This window comes from Notothenia rossii (genome assembly GCF_949606895.1).
Source record: "Notothenia rossii genome assembly, chromosome: 1".
Classification (NCBI taxonomy): domain Eukaryota; kingdom Metazoa; phylum Chordata; class Actinopteri; order Perciformes; family Nototheniidae; genus Notothenia; species Notothenia rossii.
In genome coordinates, this window is record NC_136912.1 from 75460308 (window position 1) to 75476435 (window position 16128).

General features: G+C 39.4%; 1 protein-coding gene across 1 annotated transcript in view; it reads left to right on the forward strand.

Annotated features, from left to right (window-relative positions):
- Nucleotides 1–16128, forward strand: part of col24a1 (collagen type XXIV alpha 1 chain) — a 97946-nt gene that overhangs the window by 67840 nt on the left and 13978 nt on the right. The window contains exons 25-40 of the mRNA XM_079693522.1: nucleotides 1398–1451; nucleotides 2572–2625; nucleotides 4083–4136; nucleotides 4798–4851; nucleotides 7987–8040; nucleotides 8295–8339; nucleotides 9327–9371; nucleotides 11825–11878; nucleotides 12521–12574; nucleotides 12689–12742; nucleotides 12994–13047; nucleotides 14166–14219; nucleotides 14554–14661; nucleotides 15495–15548; nucleotides 15626–15733; nucleotides 16061–16114. Of these exons, the coding sequence (XP_079549648.1) occupies nucleotides 1398–1451; nucleotides 2572–2625; nucleotides 4083–4136; nucleotides 4798–4851; nucleotides 7987–8040; nucleotides 8295–8339; nucleotides 9327–9371; nucleotides 11825–11878; nucleotides 12521–12574; nucleotides 12689–12742; nucleotides 12994–13047; nucleotides 14166–14219; nucleotides 14554–14661; nucleotides 15495–15548; nucleotides 15626–15733; nucleotides 16061–16114 (954 nt within the window). The remainder of the gene's footprint in view (nucleotides 1–1397; nucleotides 1452–2571; nucleotides 2626–4082; nucleotides 4137–4797; nucleotides 4852–7986; nucleotides 8041–8294; nucleotides 8340–9326; nucleotides 9372–11824; nucleotides 11879–12520; nucleotides 12575–12688; nucleotides 12743–12993; nucleotides 13048–14165; nucleotides 14220–14553; nucleotides 14662–15494; nucleotides 15549–15625; nucleotides 15734–16060; nucleotides 16115–16128) is intronic.

Sequence of the window (16128 nt, forward strand, 5' to 3'; positions counted from 1 at the left end):
TCTTACTCTCAGTCTCTCGCTGTCTCTCTCTTACTATTTCCCTCTTGTCCTCTAGACACAGAGAGATACAGAAAAATGAATAGATGTAAACAATAAGAACATTAACTTTAAAGTTATGTGCCAAAAGTCAGAATATCGATGTACAAACGTATAACCTTTTGACTATGTGGATATACGGTATATCTTTCTACAACATGAAGCACAGCAATTGGAAGACTTGGACCTCACAACAGGAGAGAGCCACAGTCTGATGGCGCTGGCTTTCGTGGTTGGCGAAAAGTGAAACCACGCTCTGAAATCGGGCAATCCTATGAATTATTACAGTAACACTGTTATTAGGTTCTGATGTTCTTAGTGATTGCCATGTCCCGCTACCTCAGTGCACGTGCTGTGGTGCTGTAAAACTTGCACTATTGTGAATTTAGGCCAACTTGTTACGTTTGAGTGCATGTTATTAGTATTTGTTTACACTTTGTACTTTAAGTGTAAACACAAAACAGTTTTCAATCTAAGCAAAAAAAACAACATTTAAAGGGACGAGACATGGTTTTAAAAGTACCATTATACACTCTGGCTGTTTGTGTATCCAACCTGCCATTATTCCTGCAGTTGGTATGGAACTCCGGTAGAAAGGCTGGCTCTGGTCCAAACCTCAAAGCCTGTCCCGTACGACTGGTCTGGATTTAGTTACGCTCCTCCGATAACTCTCATTTTTATATTAGCTGAAGTTTTTCCTTTACTCAATAAAGTGTCTTTTTGAGGCCATCTGTATTGAGTTGGTTTACCATGCAACACTATCTTGCCCTAATCCCAATCACTGACATTCTGCCCGAGTCATGTTATTCTTGCTTAATGATGGTTTAGTTCCACACTTCACAAACACTTAAGAAAACATCACGGTTGCAACCTTTTTGTTGCTCTGGTAGTTCATTAATGAATCGTACTTTATTATCCATACCATATTAATTGTAAAAACAGTTTTTGAATAACAGCGGGCCATAATGACTGGCAAATAATGATTGTTTTCTGATCTTGCTTTATGTTTCTGTCGTATTGTTTATTAGAGCATGAATTCACTTTACACCTTGTAAGACGCCTACATTTATAAAAGATTCAAAGTAAAAAAGCATATATTCTATGTAAAACCCTTTTTTAGAAGTTGCCCTAATAAAAGTGTAATGTAAATAAATGAAGATTTAGAGTGCAAGTCAATTTAGTGATACCTTGCGCTGCAGAGGTCATCCCGCATGACATTGTTATCAGATGATCTCCTTTATTCAGGGTGTCATAAGACATTAGAGAACAACCCTTAGATGAATGAAGATCCCATCATCACATTGACATACTTTCTCTTGATGTGTTTGTGTTGAACCCCTGTCCTCTGTTCTCCTCTCCAGGGTCCAATAGGCCTCATTGGGATTGCTGGGGTGATGGGAGTTCCCGGTGAAAAGGTAAGGAGTGTGTTTCTCTGTCATTAGGCTGTCCGTCAGCATCGGCTATTGCTTGTCAGCAGCAGAACCCTGTAATTTGGGCTGTGTTAAGCAGCCATGGCTTGAGGCACCAGAGGGCCCAAAACACATGCTTAGATAAATACTCACACCCGCACATCCACATCAATAACAATATAGTCAAAGACTTGTCAGCATTACTGCCTCTCATCCCTCAACCCCCAGCTGAAGCAAACAAGGTTAATTTGTGGGAAAATGTCACCTGACGACAAATTGGTCTGTCGCTTTATGTCAGAATATGTCCTGATTGGGGTTGTTAGACACATTTATGTAATCTTCTGTTTATATTCACACAATAATACAAAAGTAGTAAAATAACTCATGATGCACTCTTAATGTTCAGTTTCCGATGCCTCTCAGCTAAAAAAAACAATTTAAAGAGCTTTGCATTTGTTCTGCTCAGTTGAACTTATTTTACTGTCAGTTTGGGTGTTGAATGTTAACACTGCCCCTCTCTCTATTTCAACCCGTTTCCCTTTCTGCGTGTCAGAACATGTTGTTGTGATGTTGTCTGCTTGTCAGACTCTGAGCTATCCTCCACCCTCTCTTACGCAGAATCCCTACTGTATGAGCACCAGCCGTACCCTGACAGCCCACACATATCTTTTACATTTTTTATGTAGATATTATATAATTCAATACCATATTTTGGTTTAGACTTTTCTTTCCGATACATATTCTGCTCATTCTTTGATAGAAGTCCAACAAGAACTCAGGAACTGAACTTGTACAGGCATGAGTGCTGCACAGTTTAAGGGGGACTAAAGCATCACTGACACAAGTGTTAGAGGGGTTAGAGCAGAGACCTAGGCAGCTTAACTGCTCACCCCAAGATACCTTTACTTTGAACACACTGTGCCACCAACTGGGTTTTAAAGTACCTTCTCTCTTTAAACTCCACTCAACCAGCTGTCATATTCCGCATTTGAGATGCTGCTCTCCAGTTTCATGACTCCTTATTAGGTTAGTGCATGTGAGGTTGTGTTGGGTTTTTTGTGTGTTGAGCTTTCAGGTCATAGTTTAATGATCAGCTCTCTTTCTGTCTTGCTGTTTTTTCCCCCAGGGTGACCGAGGACCAGCGGGCCCAACAGGTCCAGTCGGGGAGAAAGGGCCAAGGGTAAGTAGAGTCTCTCAGGATAAACTGCAGAGCTCTGCCTCTTGTCTCAGAATTAGTAAACCCCAGAGACAAATTGTATCCTGTATATTCAAGTACTTATCAGAACTTGAATATATTGTTCAGTAAACGGATGACTGAGGAAGACAAGACTTTTCTTATCTACAAGGTTTATTTCGGTTTATTTCATGGAAATGAAAGCAGACTCACTTGGCCTAAAAGGATCCAGACTCCTCAATGTTGTAACTTTTTTAGATACTAATCTTTGCAAAATGTAGCTGTGTCAAATTGGTTTTCCCCCAGCGGTGGTGTTGATGGGGGTGAAACAAATCAGCTTTATATTAGTCAGTGACTAAGGTTTATAGACCCTGGATGTGGATCTGTTGAAAGACCTTTTGCTATCCTGTGTCTGGGACTGCTTTTTGCAGTCCTAAACATTTTAGTCAAATCTCTCTTGCTATGATGAGACCTGTGATATATCTAACTAACTGAACCAGTGTTGTTGGTCTATCAGTTAAAATGGGACTGATAAGGCTCCCAGTGTGAAATTCATTCATCAGGTAATTTATTCTGTTAAACAGTTAACAAAATAAAGGTATGAGCACTCTCTCATACCGAAAAAGAGCTACAGTATACCTGCACACACATATCTTGTTTAATATTTGTATATTTTGCAGGATAATAGTTAAGTTAAAGATTGTTAGCCCACACAGTTTTGAGCAAGATGTGTTGATGATTTGCATGAAAATGCTTTTTAGGGAGTGTTGATTCCCAAGGGAATAAACGCTGCTGTCCAGGATTCCTCACTGTACCTGGGGCCTTAAATTAACTCCCTATCTGGGACTTTGGGCCCCGGGCCTTACCTAGCTGGCTCGCTGGCTGAGAGATGGTCTGGCTGGATGAGAGGATGACTAATCTGGTGGCTGGCTGGTTGAATATTTAGAGGACTAAATCACTGCTGGTCCTTGTGCTTGTTTGATTCTGAGAGAGAGTTTTGTGACTTATGTAAGAACTTCTTACGACTTTGTGGACCACATCAGCGAGGAGTGACAGTCTTTGGGCTGTATCACCATTGAGTTCAATGATCATGTTACAAGGTTCTGTTTCTGTTTAAAGGCAGGGATCCATGTTTCCTGGAAAATATCAGCCGCTTTTGTCTATACTTTCTTTGTCATCATACTCCTCAGTTGATTATCACAGAAAGACACTGGGTACTGTGATGAGAAACCACAACACACAGCTGTTTTTCTTCCTCGCAGGGATGGAACATATCCTTGAACAATGTAATGTAAAACACAATCCCAATCATTTCCCAGTACAGATGTCTGCCAGTTTTGCGGTTAATTAAATACATACAGAATACCACATTAGTAAAGCACTACCCTTATAGTCCTAAACAGTGACATGGCTTCTTCTTGTCTGCCCTTCTTTAATGTTTGTATTTTCTGTTTTGATCTTAGGGCTATCCGGGGGTGCCAGGCGGTCCAGGGGACATAGGCATGCAGGGGCAACCTGTAAGTGCCATACCCTCACTACCACTATGCATTCCCAAAAAGTGACTGTTTTCATTGGAATGATTGCTATAAATCTATATTTGCTATATGGTTTAAAAAGATTGTGTACTACTTGCACACCACCGGATACAGCTTGTTAACTTGTTTTTGCTGAGGATGATGTTTCTCCTTCTTTGAGTCATACACACATTAGCACTAAATTGAAGGAGAAGCTTGGAAGACTTGACTCTCATCTTGCCTACTCAGGGTCTTGGCTGAAAAGAATAAACAGCTAAATGACCAGATTAACTTGAACTGAGTTGGATGAACATACTGTTGGTTTTTGTAAACGCATAAAATGTAAGGGGGGATTTGAATCCGTTTTCATGTTTCCCACAATGTAGTCTAGACTTTATAAACAGCATGAACTGGCAGATTGTTCAGTAGCTCTGCTGAAGCTACTGAAGCTTTTGTAAAGCATCCATCAGGGTTGGTGTTGTTGTGTGTTTAAAGAAGCATGGAGAAATGTATGCCCTGTTTAGTTTGTGTAAATATTCTGACAGTATTTAATTTTTGTCCAACTGCACCATGTCAAAGAAACATGAACATCGTCCTAAACTACTTCTCCAAATCCTAATCCCGTCCCTGATGTCCATCTTGTGGTTCTTGTTATCGCTCACAGGGTCCAGCGGGGCAGACGGGGAGTCCAGGCACTGCTGGGTCAAAGGGAAGGAGGGTAAGAGCAGTCTTTGAGGCATTATTACTACGAGTCCTTTGAATGTTGCTGTGAGCCCACATCCACTCGACATCTCATGAAATCTTCCCCTATAAGATCATTGGTAGTCTGTTTCACATCACAACTCCAGTCCCACAAACCAAAGGTTAAAGCAATTAAAAGACATATGTTTATCCTTCCACTTGGTCTGAGCTTCTTTACAACAGTTTCGTATGCGCCATGAATCACATGTTAAAGTAATGTTAAATGGAGAGGTAATACTAGTGAGACATCGTGTGGCTGAGAGGAGAATGACACCTTACTCAATTTTCAATGGCATTATGAATAAAGACACAACTTAAGACATTATTTTGTTTAATTATATGAATAGTTTATGAAAATAAGTAATATCTCACCCTAAAACACATTGGGCAATAAAACCATAATTTAAAGAATGTGACATTTTCATTAAAAAAATATACTCTGTTATTTTACTTGGTACACCTTGGGGGTTGGACACAGTTATGGCACAACCTGTATAATCTACTTTGAAGTATAATAGTTATCTCTCAAATGTACATTTACTGACACTTAATCTTTGTTTCAAGATGGTTCATGTTTAAGTTGACTAATATTTTAACTCTTGTACAGTTTTTATTGCTCTAATAATATTTGCCTTGACCATACTATAGATCCTGGCGCAATAGAATCAAACTGTTTAGTATTGCCTTTAGCCTGTGAAGTTAAAGCAGAGCAATTACGCAGCCTGTCAGCTCTAACTGCATGCTTGTTTTTTTTACGAGTGCGGTTCACATTGTGAGATCATTCTAATAAAGATGGTATTTAAAGTATTTTAGTAGGAGAGCAGCTTGATGGTGTGCGGAGGGCACTGCACACCACCAGAAAAAGAAAGCTTACACTATCTGATTCTTGTATCAGTGTTTTGCTTCTTTTAGACAGAAAACATTGGAAGCATTAAGGAAGAGTGCAACACATTCACAATATAAAATGACAACTAAATGTATTTCAAAACGTTCACAAAAAAGCCGAAAGTATTGCAATAAACAAACTAAATAAGAATATGACCGGTATAAAATACAATAATTAAAGTCACAGTGTAAGATATTAATAGTTATTTGATTTAATAGAAGGCTGTGGTAAAAAGAAAAGTCTTTCAATTTAAAAGAAGTGAGAGATGCGGACCTGCAGTGTGCTGGGAGTTTGTTCCATATATATGGAGCAGTGTTCTGCTTTACTTTCTCAATCAAAAACGTCAGTCGCCGTTGACTGTCATTAATTAATGTATCCCTGAAACAGTTTCTCTACTGTAGTAACAGTGGCCAAAACGCTTAGTCCAGAAGTGATGTACATGTGCATTTATTTATTTAGTTCATAAATATTCAGATGAGCTATTATCTTCATCAAACAATATTTGGCACTGTAATAAACTGTTTATTTGTACCATATTTTCCAGTGTGGATTGTACTGTATTGCGTACATGTTCACCGGGTATGATAGTATCCGGGAAACATGTGCTTATCCTGCCTTTCATTTACAGTAATGATTCCTAAAAGGATGGCTTACGTGCACTTCCCCCAGGGATAGTCTGCCTAACAGTTCAATGGTAAAGCTTTCTTTCTGATTAAATGTGAGTTAATTTCAGTTGAGCAAGAACATGCAAGAGAAACGCTTACACACCAGTTGAGTGATGCATACTGCCGCACTTCTTCACACACTTCATCTATCCTCTGTTAGTCACTTCCTTTAATCCTCTGCTCCCTTTTTTCAAAGCGAAGCATATGGTAGCTCTTAACATGCCCCTGCTTGGGTTGTTTACTGGAATCCATACATGTGTCTGTGGTTGCATTTCCTGTCTTGCTGAGGTGAGATATAATAACCCTCAAATCCTCCCACTTCCTCATTAGTGTTTCTTTTCCATTGTGGGTTTCAAATGGTAAGATTTCACAAGTTTAACTGATCCATAATGGATAATATGCCTGGACAGTCACATGTCCCCCCTCCCAGCTTTTGGAAAAGATTTCAAATTAAAACATAAAGAAAGCAAAAAAGAAGTGCTGCACAGCTTCATTCTTATCCTGGTTGGCACACACCTGCACTACTTCTAAAGCTTTTTCTTATTTTGGGAAAACAGTATATTGCAACTGGATTATGAAAAACGATGTCTTCCCTTTTATCTAATGTATCTAAGTCAAACTCCTCTTTCCCATTTCAATGATCACTCACAGTGGAATGAACCCCACCAATTGAGAAATGTTCCTGTAGACAAATGGTCTGTAATAATGTCAGTTTTTACTCGGGGATAAGCAGTTGTTGAATTGGCTCCATTTAAAAGTGTTGAACTATTCTGCAGACTGTTTATTATTAAACATTCAGACTAACTGGACAAGACATGTTAATGATGGTAATGACTTAATATCAACCTTTGACCAGAAACTGTCTTTTCTTTAATAGATTGATTTCTTGACCACTTAAAGTTAACAAATTGAAAGGACTCAATAAAACACTGAAAAGGATGGACAACGTGTTACAGTAGCATTGGTCACTTGGCAGAAAATATTGCCTCATTGTCTTTTAAACGGTCACTGGAAAAGATTTGAGGGAGATTACTTAAAGGAAGAACGAAAGCGATAGAAAGATAAAGCGGGTTTTGACGGCCTGGAAGCCTAAAGAGAGAGGAGTGACCTGAAAGGGACGGGAGTGAGACAGGAAGCCAGAGGCTCAGACCAAACAGGAACTGAACAAGGGCCACCAGGGCAAATATAAAGAGGGGGGGAGACCAGATGGAAACAAAAGATGAAAGTGGAAAAGTCCTGAGGACGAAAACGAGGGACAGGAAGTAAAAGGGGCGGGTCTTGTTGTATTTACAGATTGTTATCTGTCACTCTACCTGTGTGGTATAGCTCCATTGCAGGGAAGCCTCTGGAATGTTTGTGGAATGGTGGGCTGTGGCATTAAGTGGAACACCCCCCCCCCACCCCCCCCTCCCAAGTAGATAAATACAGGACTAATTACTTTGTTGTTGGAGTTAACTATTTGGCGACTTTTGTATGATGCTTTGATGGTTATTGTGTTCCTGTATTGCTCATTCTTTGTTGAGTGATATTCAAAGGTGTGTCTCATGTTGCTGTCAAATAGGGGCCCCGGGGTCCAGATGGCCCACTCGGAGAACCAGGCCCTGAGGGCACCAAGGTAAACTTACACACCACCCTCTTGGAAACATCAGCATGTAAATGTGAAAATGAATGAGATGTAATAGATTTTATTTATAAATAAAGATGTTGTACTTTTGTTTGAAACATGTGTATATCCTCCGCCGGAATTAGCGGTCCAATTTTAAGAAAACTGCTTTTGTGAAATAACTTTTCATATAATGTGATTGTTTATATAATTTGTCCCTTTTATTCCTAATACCTTCCACAATGTGGCATGCTTTTTCTTTGCAGGGTGAGAGGGGTGACATTGGAACAAAAGGAGAGCCAGGATTCATCGTAAGTAGTCTTTTAATTATTGTCTTCAATCTTATATTAGCGTGTGTAAGGGAAATGCCAAAAGCCAGTAAATAAGAGGCTACATAGTTTACTCAATGTATTATAAATACTTAAGTTGAACATGGTGAATGGTTATAATGCTATAAACGTGTTATGCATAATACATTTCTGGATGAACGCTTCGGGCTCTTGTGAAATGAGAGGGCTTATTTGGATTTGCCCTCATTCATCAGAAGCCAAGAATAATCATTGTTGTAAAAACATCATCATCCTGAAGCATCTAGGTTAACACGCACATCCCTTTTTAAAGATGCACATCCACTTCCTGGAAGAGATGTTTCCACATCCAGCTTTACCCTCAGGCCTCTGTTAAAGCTTGATGAGCCTTTAATCAGTTTTTATTTGCACAATAGGCCTTTGTCTTCTTGCCTCTGTATCAGGTTAAACCCAAATGGAGTTATGTGCCGCTGCCCGCTTGTTAGGAGGAAATATGAAGTTAATATGTAGGATGTATTTGTATTCTTGCAATGCCTCTGTTGGTCATTTTCATGTAGGTTGAGTGAAGTTGATGGAAAAGGATATTTCTAATTTACGTCCATCACCTTTGATTTTAAACAGAGAATGTTGCTCAAAGATCCCAATCAAACATCAAACATTGCTTCATAGCATCTTTACAATTCTACTGTATACAAAATCTTATGTTACAATCGTTTACTTTTCAGAGACATATATGAGATTATTTAGAAGTTTCAACAGACATCAATCTGGAAAACCCTTATGGATCTGCTTTCTTAGCAATGCAATAAACAAGAACATGTGTTTCCATAAAACAAGTCAGAGCCATAACAAACCCAGAACACACAAACTGAACAATTCGACAAGGAGGATGAATATGTTGCCATTTTTTCTCTCAAAATAAATTAAAATCGTTTGGGTTGATTGACTGCATCTCAATCATTTTTTAAATAATTGTTTTCTCCTTTGAAGGGCAAGGCTGGCAGTCCAGGGGAGAGAGGCCCTCCTGGGAAGAATGTAAGTAATGCTTAACTGAAGCTGCCGGCTCAATGTCTCTTTCAGAACCTTAATTATCCTCTTCACTTTAGCTAGAAGCACTTGTAAAACATTTCCACATCCTTTTTCACCTGTAATATATATAATTATACCTTCTAAAGCATGTGCACCTATAAAGTCACCCAAGAAGAAGTTGTCATCTTTAAAAGGAGAAACCGAGCACAGTTTTCAGGCTCATAATCAAAACACATGTCCATGTATTCACCCATATTCAACTGTAGTGTGTTGGTGTGCTTCTCTCCATCCCGGGAGAGGTTAATGTGGTTTGGGGGCTTTTACTTATCCAAGTGAGGTTTGAAAAATACACAGGGTGTCTAATTCTATACAGATCGTAAAGCCCCTATAAGGCAAATCTGTTATTTGTGATATTAGGCAATATAGAAAAAATGACTTGACTTGACGTATTAGGTTTTGTTCAGCAGTACTAATCAATAATCACATCAATGAAACTTGGCTGCATTTCCTGCCTGTGTATTTAAGAAATAATGAGTAATTTTCCACATAATGGATGATTGGTTTTATGGTTTTTAATGAAGTAATTGTGACCATGATATGTACAGTATGGAGCAGGACAATGTAGAGTTTAAATGTGCACTTGGCAGTGCTCTCTGGTGGACACATAATGTAATGACTAAACCGTTCAGGCAAATGACCACAAACATATTTTTGACATCTATAAACTGTCATTTCTTGTTATTTATCCCGCTGACATGTACGTCCCCACCAATGTATCCAGCTCATAATGGTCAATGATTTCATCCCACTGATTTAATGGTCAGGCTCCACTTTAACGAGACTTTAACTATCCCAGCGGAGAAGTTTAGTATTTTCAGCTGCTAGGAATACTATGTAGGAAACACACTGATTATAATGTCTGTTTCTAGTGCCACACAACAGACAGACTTTTGGCAGCTTAAAAGCAGGATTTTGCCAGCAGACTCTTGTTTTGTTCTGTTCTTACTATAAAACAAATGATGGATAGTAGTTTTATATGCGTTTGAAGTGCAGAAGGACAAAATAACTGATGTTCCACAGATGGTAAAAATGTGCAAACAAAAACAAATCAAAGCACAAAAGCAGATCCAAGTGGACTGTCTAATTCTTAAATGATGGTCATTATATTCAAACATGTTTCTTTCATCCATTTATGGCAGGAATTACAAAGGAAGGTTTCCAGTTAAAAAAAAAGCCCTAACACCTGCATGAGTAACCGTTGTTGGACTCAGTCGTTTATCTTTGTTATTTGTTTGTCCACTGACAAATAACTTCCTGACTTGTATTGGAATAACATTTGACACTTCGGGGTTGTTTGTAATTAGTCTTATCAGAGGAACAAAGACCGACATAGACACGTGCAGACCTGTTGTCTCACACTCAGATATAGCCTTCTGGACTTCCACACGGACTTCCACACATACCTGGGGTTCGTTGAGACCCGTCCTCCTGATCACATGCTGCTGATGTTAAAATGAATCCCCCCATCCTCAGCATTTTCTGAGGAGGATCATTAACCTCACTGATTGGACAAACATATTGTATATCTACTTCCTCAGGCGATACAGTTGATGCAGATACAGTAGAGAGGTCACTTCTGTTGTCCACCTCTTGACTCACAGCGCCATCTTGTGTCTGATCAGATCTGCCTCAATCATCAATGTATCATACATTATTCCTCATATGTTCTTTGATTTAAATCATTGATACGTTTTACATACATCTTCTTGTTTTCCTAAAAAATACTTTTATAACCATTTTCTTTGACAATAAACTCTCGCTGGCTCAATACACAATATGTGAGATGTGAGAACAATTCTTTCCGCTTCTTTATTTTCCCTTTTTGTTCAATTGATTCTGCTTCACTCTTTATAAGACAGCTGAGACGTTTCAGATATTTTCTTTTTCTTTTCAGTCATATTGACTCAGCAACATATGTTTTATGAGTTTATATTATCATGGAACAGGTTTTAATGTTTCACAAGAAGTCGTTAACCAATGTATTCTCCGGCTAATGGGTGATACTGCTGGTGGAAGCATTTTTATCTAATCAAACTTTGGCACATTATAACAACCAGCTTTCACAACCTCCCACATCTAAAGACCCGTCAATGTCTCTGCAACTGTTGGACCAAACACTGTTTCAATTTAGGGTGTCTTGTCATAACTTGGCAACACAATATGAAGCAGGGAAGCCAACCTGTTTGTGTTGAATGACGGAGTTTCCGTGTCATGTCTGCATGCAACACGCAGAAAGATTAGGCGTAGTAAGCTTGTCTGTGGTTAACTTGCTAATTATAATGATGATAATGACGAGAAAAGGTCTGAAGCCAAAGCCAAGCACTCTCATGCTTGTTTTGTTTGAATACACAAATGAATTACTGAAACTACACTGAGCTCATAATTGTGTGTGTTTCCAGGGAAAAGCTGGTATTCCAGGCAACTCCGGGGAGACAGGACCCCACGGAGAACCAGTAAGTGATACTGTTACATTAATGTGGTTATTTCAGGAATCTGCAAACAAACCACACATTCTGATGACCTTGTCTGTAATTTGTAATACACCATTATTCTGAGCAACGTTTCCAGTGAAACAATCTGTCAGGCTCTGAATTATTTAACCAACACTTAACAATCACCAATGTTAAGAAGTTATTTGTATTCGTCTCTGTTTATTGTAATATTCTCTCTGAGTTCCTCACAATTTAAAACACCATAACTTGTGCTTCTCCTAGAGATTAGGTTTCAAGTACTTAATTGTATTCCTGGAAATTAGCCGACCCCTCAAGGGCATCAAGAATGTCAAACAATCAGATACAAATATGTATTAGGTTAGAAGGTTCCAAAAACACCAGAGGCCTGGTTTATGTTATGCGTCTCATCTTGCCTTTGGCTGATCTTCAGTCCATGCATTCTGAACTCTCAGATGTTCCTATTCTGCAGACTTAAACATTCAACCTTGCACTACTTGTTTTAATAAACGTAGCCATTATATGCTAGAGTTGTGTATTATTATGTACTAGTGTGGAATTCTCAAATATACTGTATCTACTGTATGATTTTATCATTAGGATTGTGCCCTCAAGGCATTTTATGATTGTTAATCTTTTTTGCAGGGACTCAAAGGACCCCCTGGGGAGAAAGGACCTGATGGAGAGCAAGGACCTGAAGTACTTAACCATTTTGCAATTATTTGTCCATGATATTGGGTATTATACTGTAGTTCCAATGTATACAGAACAAATGAAACATGACTCATGCCTTTTTGTTTGTCATCTTGGTAGGGTGTGCCTGGTGCAGAGGGGGAACTAGGTGCCATCGGAGAGCCGGGGTCAAAGGTCAGTATTTTTTGCAACCCCCCCCCCCCTCCCACCACAACATTTGTCATGTTGAGCCTCAGTCCCAACCACCCTACAGCAATGTGAAAAGCTGTGACCTTGACCTCTCAATTTGTACTTTGGCGTGAAACAACAGCTAACTGACAGTCTGACTTTGACTAAGCTTCAGGTATCAATGAACCTCAATGTGAAAGTCTAGGATGGCACATATGTGTTTTGACAGCCCTGTGTTGTCTTTTGTGTTCGTGCAGGGTGATGCCGGGCCTCCAGGAGCTGAAGGGGAGCAGGGGCCGGAGGGATTGAGAGTGAGTTACTGCAAACAACCCACTAATCCTTTCCTTCTTTGTGTTTGGGTACATTTAACCAAGCAGTATATTTATTCACCCTCATTTTCAGGGAGATGTGTAAACCCAGGCTCGAAGAGAGCAATGAGATTGTTTTTGTCTGATGGCCTTTATATATATACTGTATATACTGTATATAGCACTTTGACTTCCTGAGTCTCATCTTACTGTTCTGAAAAAAAAATTAGATTCAACGTTCTTTGACGGAGTAGTTCGGAAAGACAAGGTGTCCTTGCTATTTTCTTTTGCATCACATACTTGGAGGGCTCACAGAGAGCACAGACCTCCACCAAGGTCAAATGCCTTATCTTGCAATGTTGAGAAAAGTGTGAAATAGTTTGTGTATCTTCCCCTTGATTTGGTGCTGTTTCAAATTGTAATGTGTTCCTCATTAGCCCATGTTAAACCCTTCCACCAAGATTGTGTTGAGTTTGAAAAACTAGTCCGTAGTTTTTCTGTTACCCTGCTGACAGAGAGACAAATAAACTCAACAATACCGAAATATAACTGCTATGGCCGAGGTCATAAATGGTCCCCACCAATTTGACATGTTAAACCAAATGTGTCTTATTACACATATTATGTTATATGATCTTATTACTTATTTTATTGCCCATCATTAATATTAGCTGTGAGTAGATATAAAGCTGCCTTGTAACTTTCCACCACAGAGGGCAGTGAAAGACTGGTGTAAAGTTACTCAGACACTCTTACATGATCCCCCATTATTACTTTGACAGTTGCATAAATTGATGATATTGAAAGTTATCCCTGCTCTATACTTGTGTACTTTGTAGTCTCAATCTGTAATAGGTTGGTTTACACAAAAAATGAAAATGTATTTCCTCAAGTTAGCCTTTATTACTAGCTGTTATTACTACTTGAATTTGTCCTGGATTTGAGATGCTAACACGCAAGCAACACGTAAGCAACAGTTCTTTTTTGCATAAACAGTGTCCCTTTTACTAAGGTGCTAAACTCATAGAACTAACCATTGCAGAGGAAATAACAAAGTAACAGTTCTCACAGTTGAAATATAAATTCTTTTGGTTTTGTATAAATGGGATTTTCTTTTTTAGGGTCTTTCTGGTCCCACTGGTGAAGACGGCCCTCAAGGAAAAGACGGACCCAAGGTAGGATTGACAAGACATTTTTTTCATACATTTACTTCACTCCTTTTTATTGGAAATCCAGATGTAGCTGAGTCATGGTTTTGTTTCAGCAGCGTTTTTACAACAATAAATGGGAGTTTTCAGTAAAGTATGCCTTCTTCAGGTCATCAAAAAGAAAAACAAATGCATTTCCCATGTTTTCAAGTGTGGCAAATGATAACAAGTGTTTCTTTCTGTAAGGCATGGTCTGACCCATCAACCTCGTATTATTAAACCTTCTAAATGATAACTGAACTGTCTTTAACTCAGTTTCCCCTGCTCTACCTCTCTTTTTTGGTGACGATTACACCTTCAGGGTGAGCCTGGGGAGGCTGGGCCAATCGGAGAGCCAGGGGAAAAAGGAATAGAAGGAGACCCTGGGCCCATAGGACCACCCGGAGGGCCTGGGAAACAGGGCTTTCGTGTACGTTTATTTTATGTTTCCATACAGCTCCTCTGGGGGAGCGGCTTAATTAATAGAAACTGCTGTCTGTATTATCATTCAGTTTGACTCAAAAGAGACAGACTTGCTTTAACAATGATATGTATGATTTCATGTCCCTTTTTTGAAGCAAAAACTATATCTGAAAAAAGCTGATAGTTTCAGTTAGTCACAGAACGGGTACTTCTGGTTCCCAACTGTGTTTTTTATGTTAGACCCAAACACAGATTGATGGATTATGAGAATACAGCTGATGCGTCACAGCAAGATAAATCACACCTTAAGAGTTAAGACCCCCGTCAACTGACAAAGCAGATGACTAAAGTGCTTTGAACCAAATAGTGTCTTCTTTATCCCAGTAGGGGTCAGCCTTCTCTTCAACAAAGCCTTTTTGCTACAACGGCAATAAAAAATACAATGTCTTAGATTGTGGTTTCAGCACTGTGTGATAATGGTCTGTCAAACTCACCTTTTCGTTTGAAATATAGATCCTATCTAAAGGTCTTTAGGGGCGTAAAGGTCACATGTGTCATGAGATTAGACCCCTTCCGAGCACACATATAAACAGCTCAGAGAAAGCAGTATTACACAGTTTATAAATGTGTAAGCTGACAAACCTTATAGTCATTTTTAATGTTATTGTGAAGCTATTCACCTCTGTAGAAAGTTGTCCACTCATAATGTCTTTTTAAAAAATAATGTAGTTTCAGAATCTACAGGTGGGTTTTTATAAATCATGTGCAGTTATCAATGCCTCTGATTATAGAATGGATTGTCAAGTCTATGATAATCATTTCATGTTTCTCCTGCTCAAGGGGCCCGAGGGAAAACTGGGGCCCCCAGGGAACAGAGGGCGGCACGGAAAGAAGGTAAGGACCACTACTTTTTTTACCCACAATGAAGTGTGCTGTTTCTCACCCCCAAATGTCAATCTGTCTATTTCCAGGGAGATAGAGGTCCTCTGGGTCTTCTCGGTGAGACTGGCTCTCGGGGAGACATCGGCCAGCAAGGCGAGCCGGGGCTGAAAGGGGCCCGGGGAACTCGAGGCACACCAGTTAGTTCCATTCTTCCTGTCTCATGTATTCATCCTTTTTTCGCGGTCAAATAATAAAGTCAAAGTATTGTTAATAGTTTTTTATTATTAAAAAAAAGAGTGCTACTGTTTGATGGCCTGCAACTGGCATGCTGTGCGAGTACAGGTGTTACATCCTAGGGAACGAGATTCGAAAAAAACAAACTTGTCTGTGGACTAATGTCATCCACTGATAGCCTTTGTACCTGTTTAAGGCCAATGTTGTATTTAGCTGATGCAGCAAAACAAAAAAGCAGAACAAATGGATGTATGGTCTTATTGTAAGGACATTTTCTGCATTGCTTCCAGGGTCAGCCTGGAGCCATGGGGGTAGAAGGGCAACCAGGACTGGCAGGATACACAGTGAGTATCTCCCA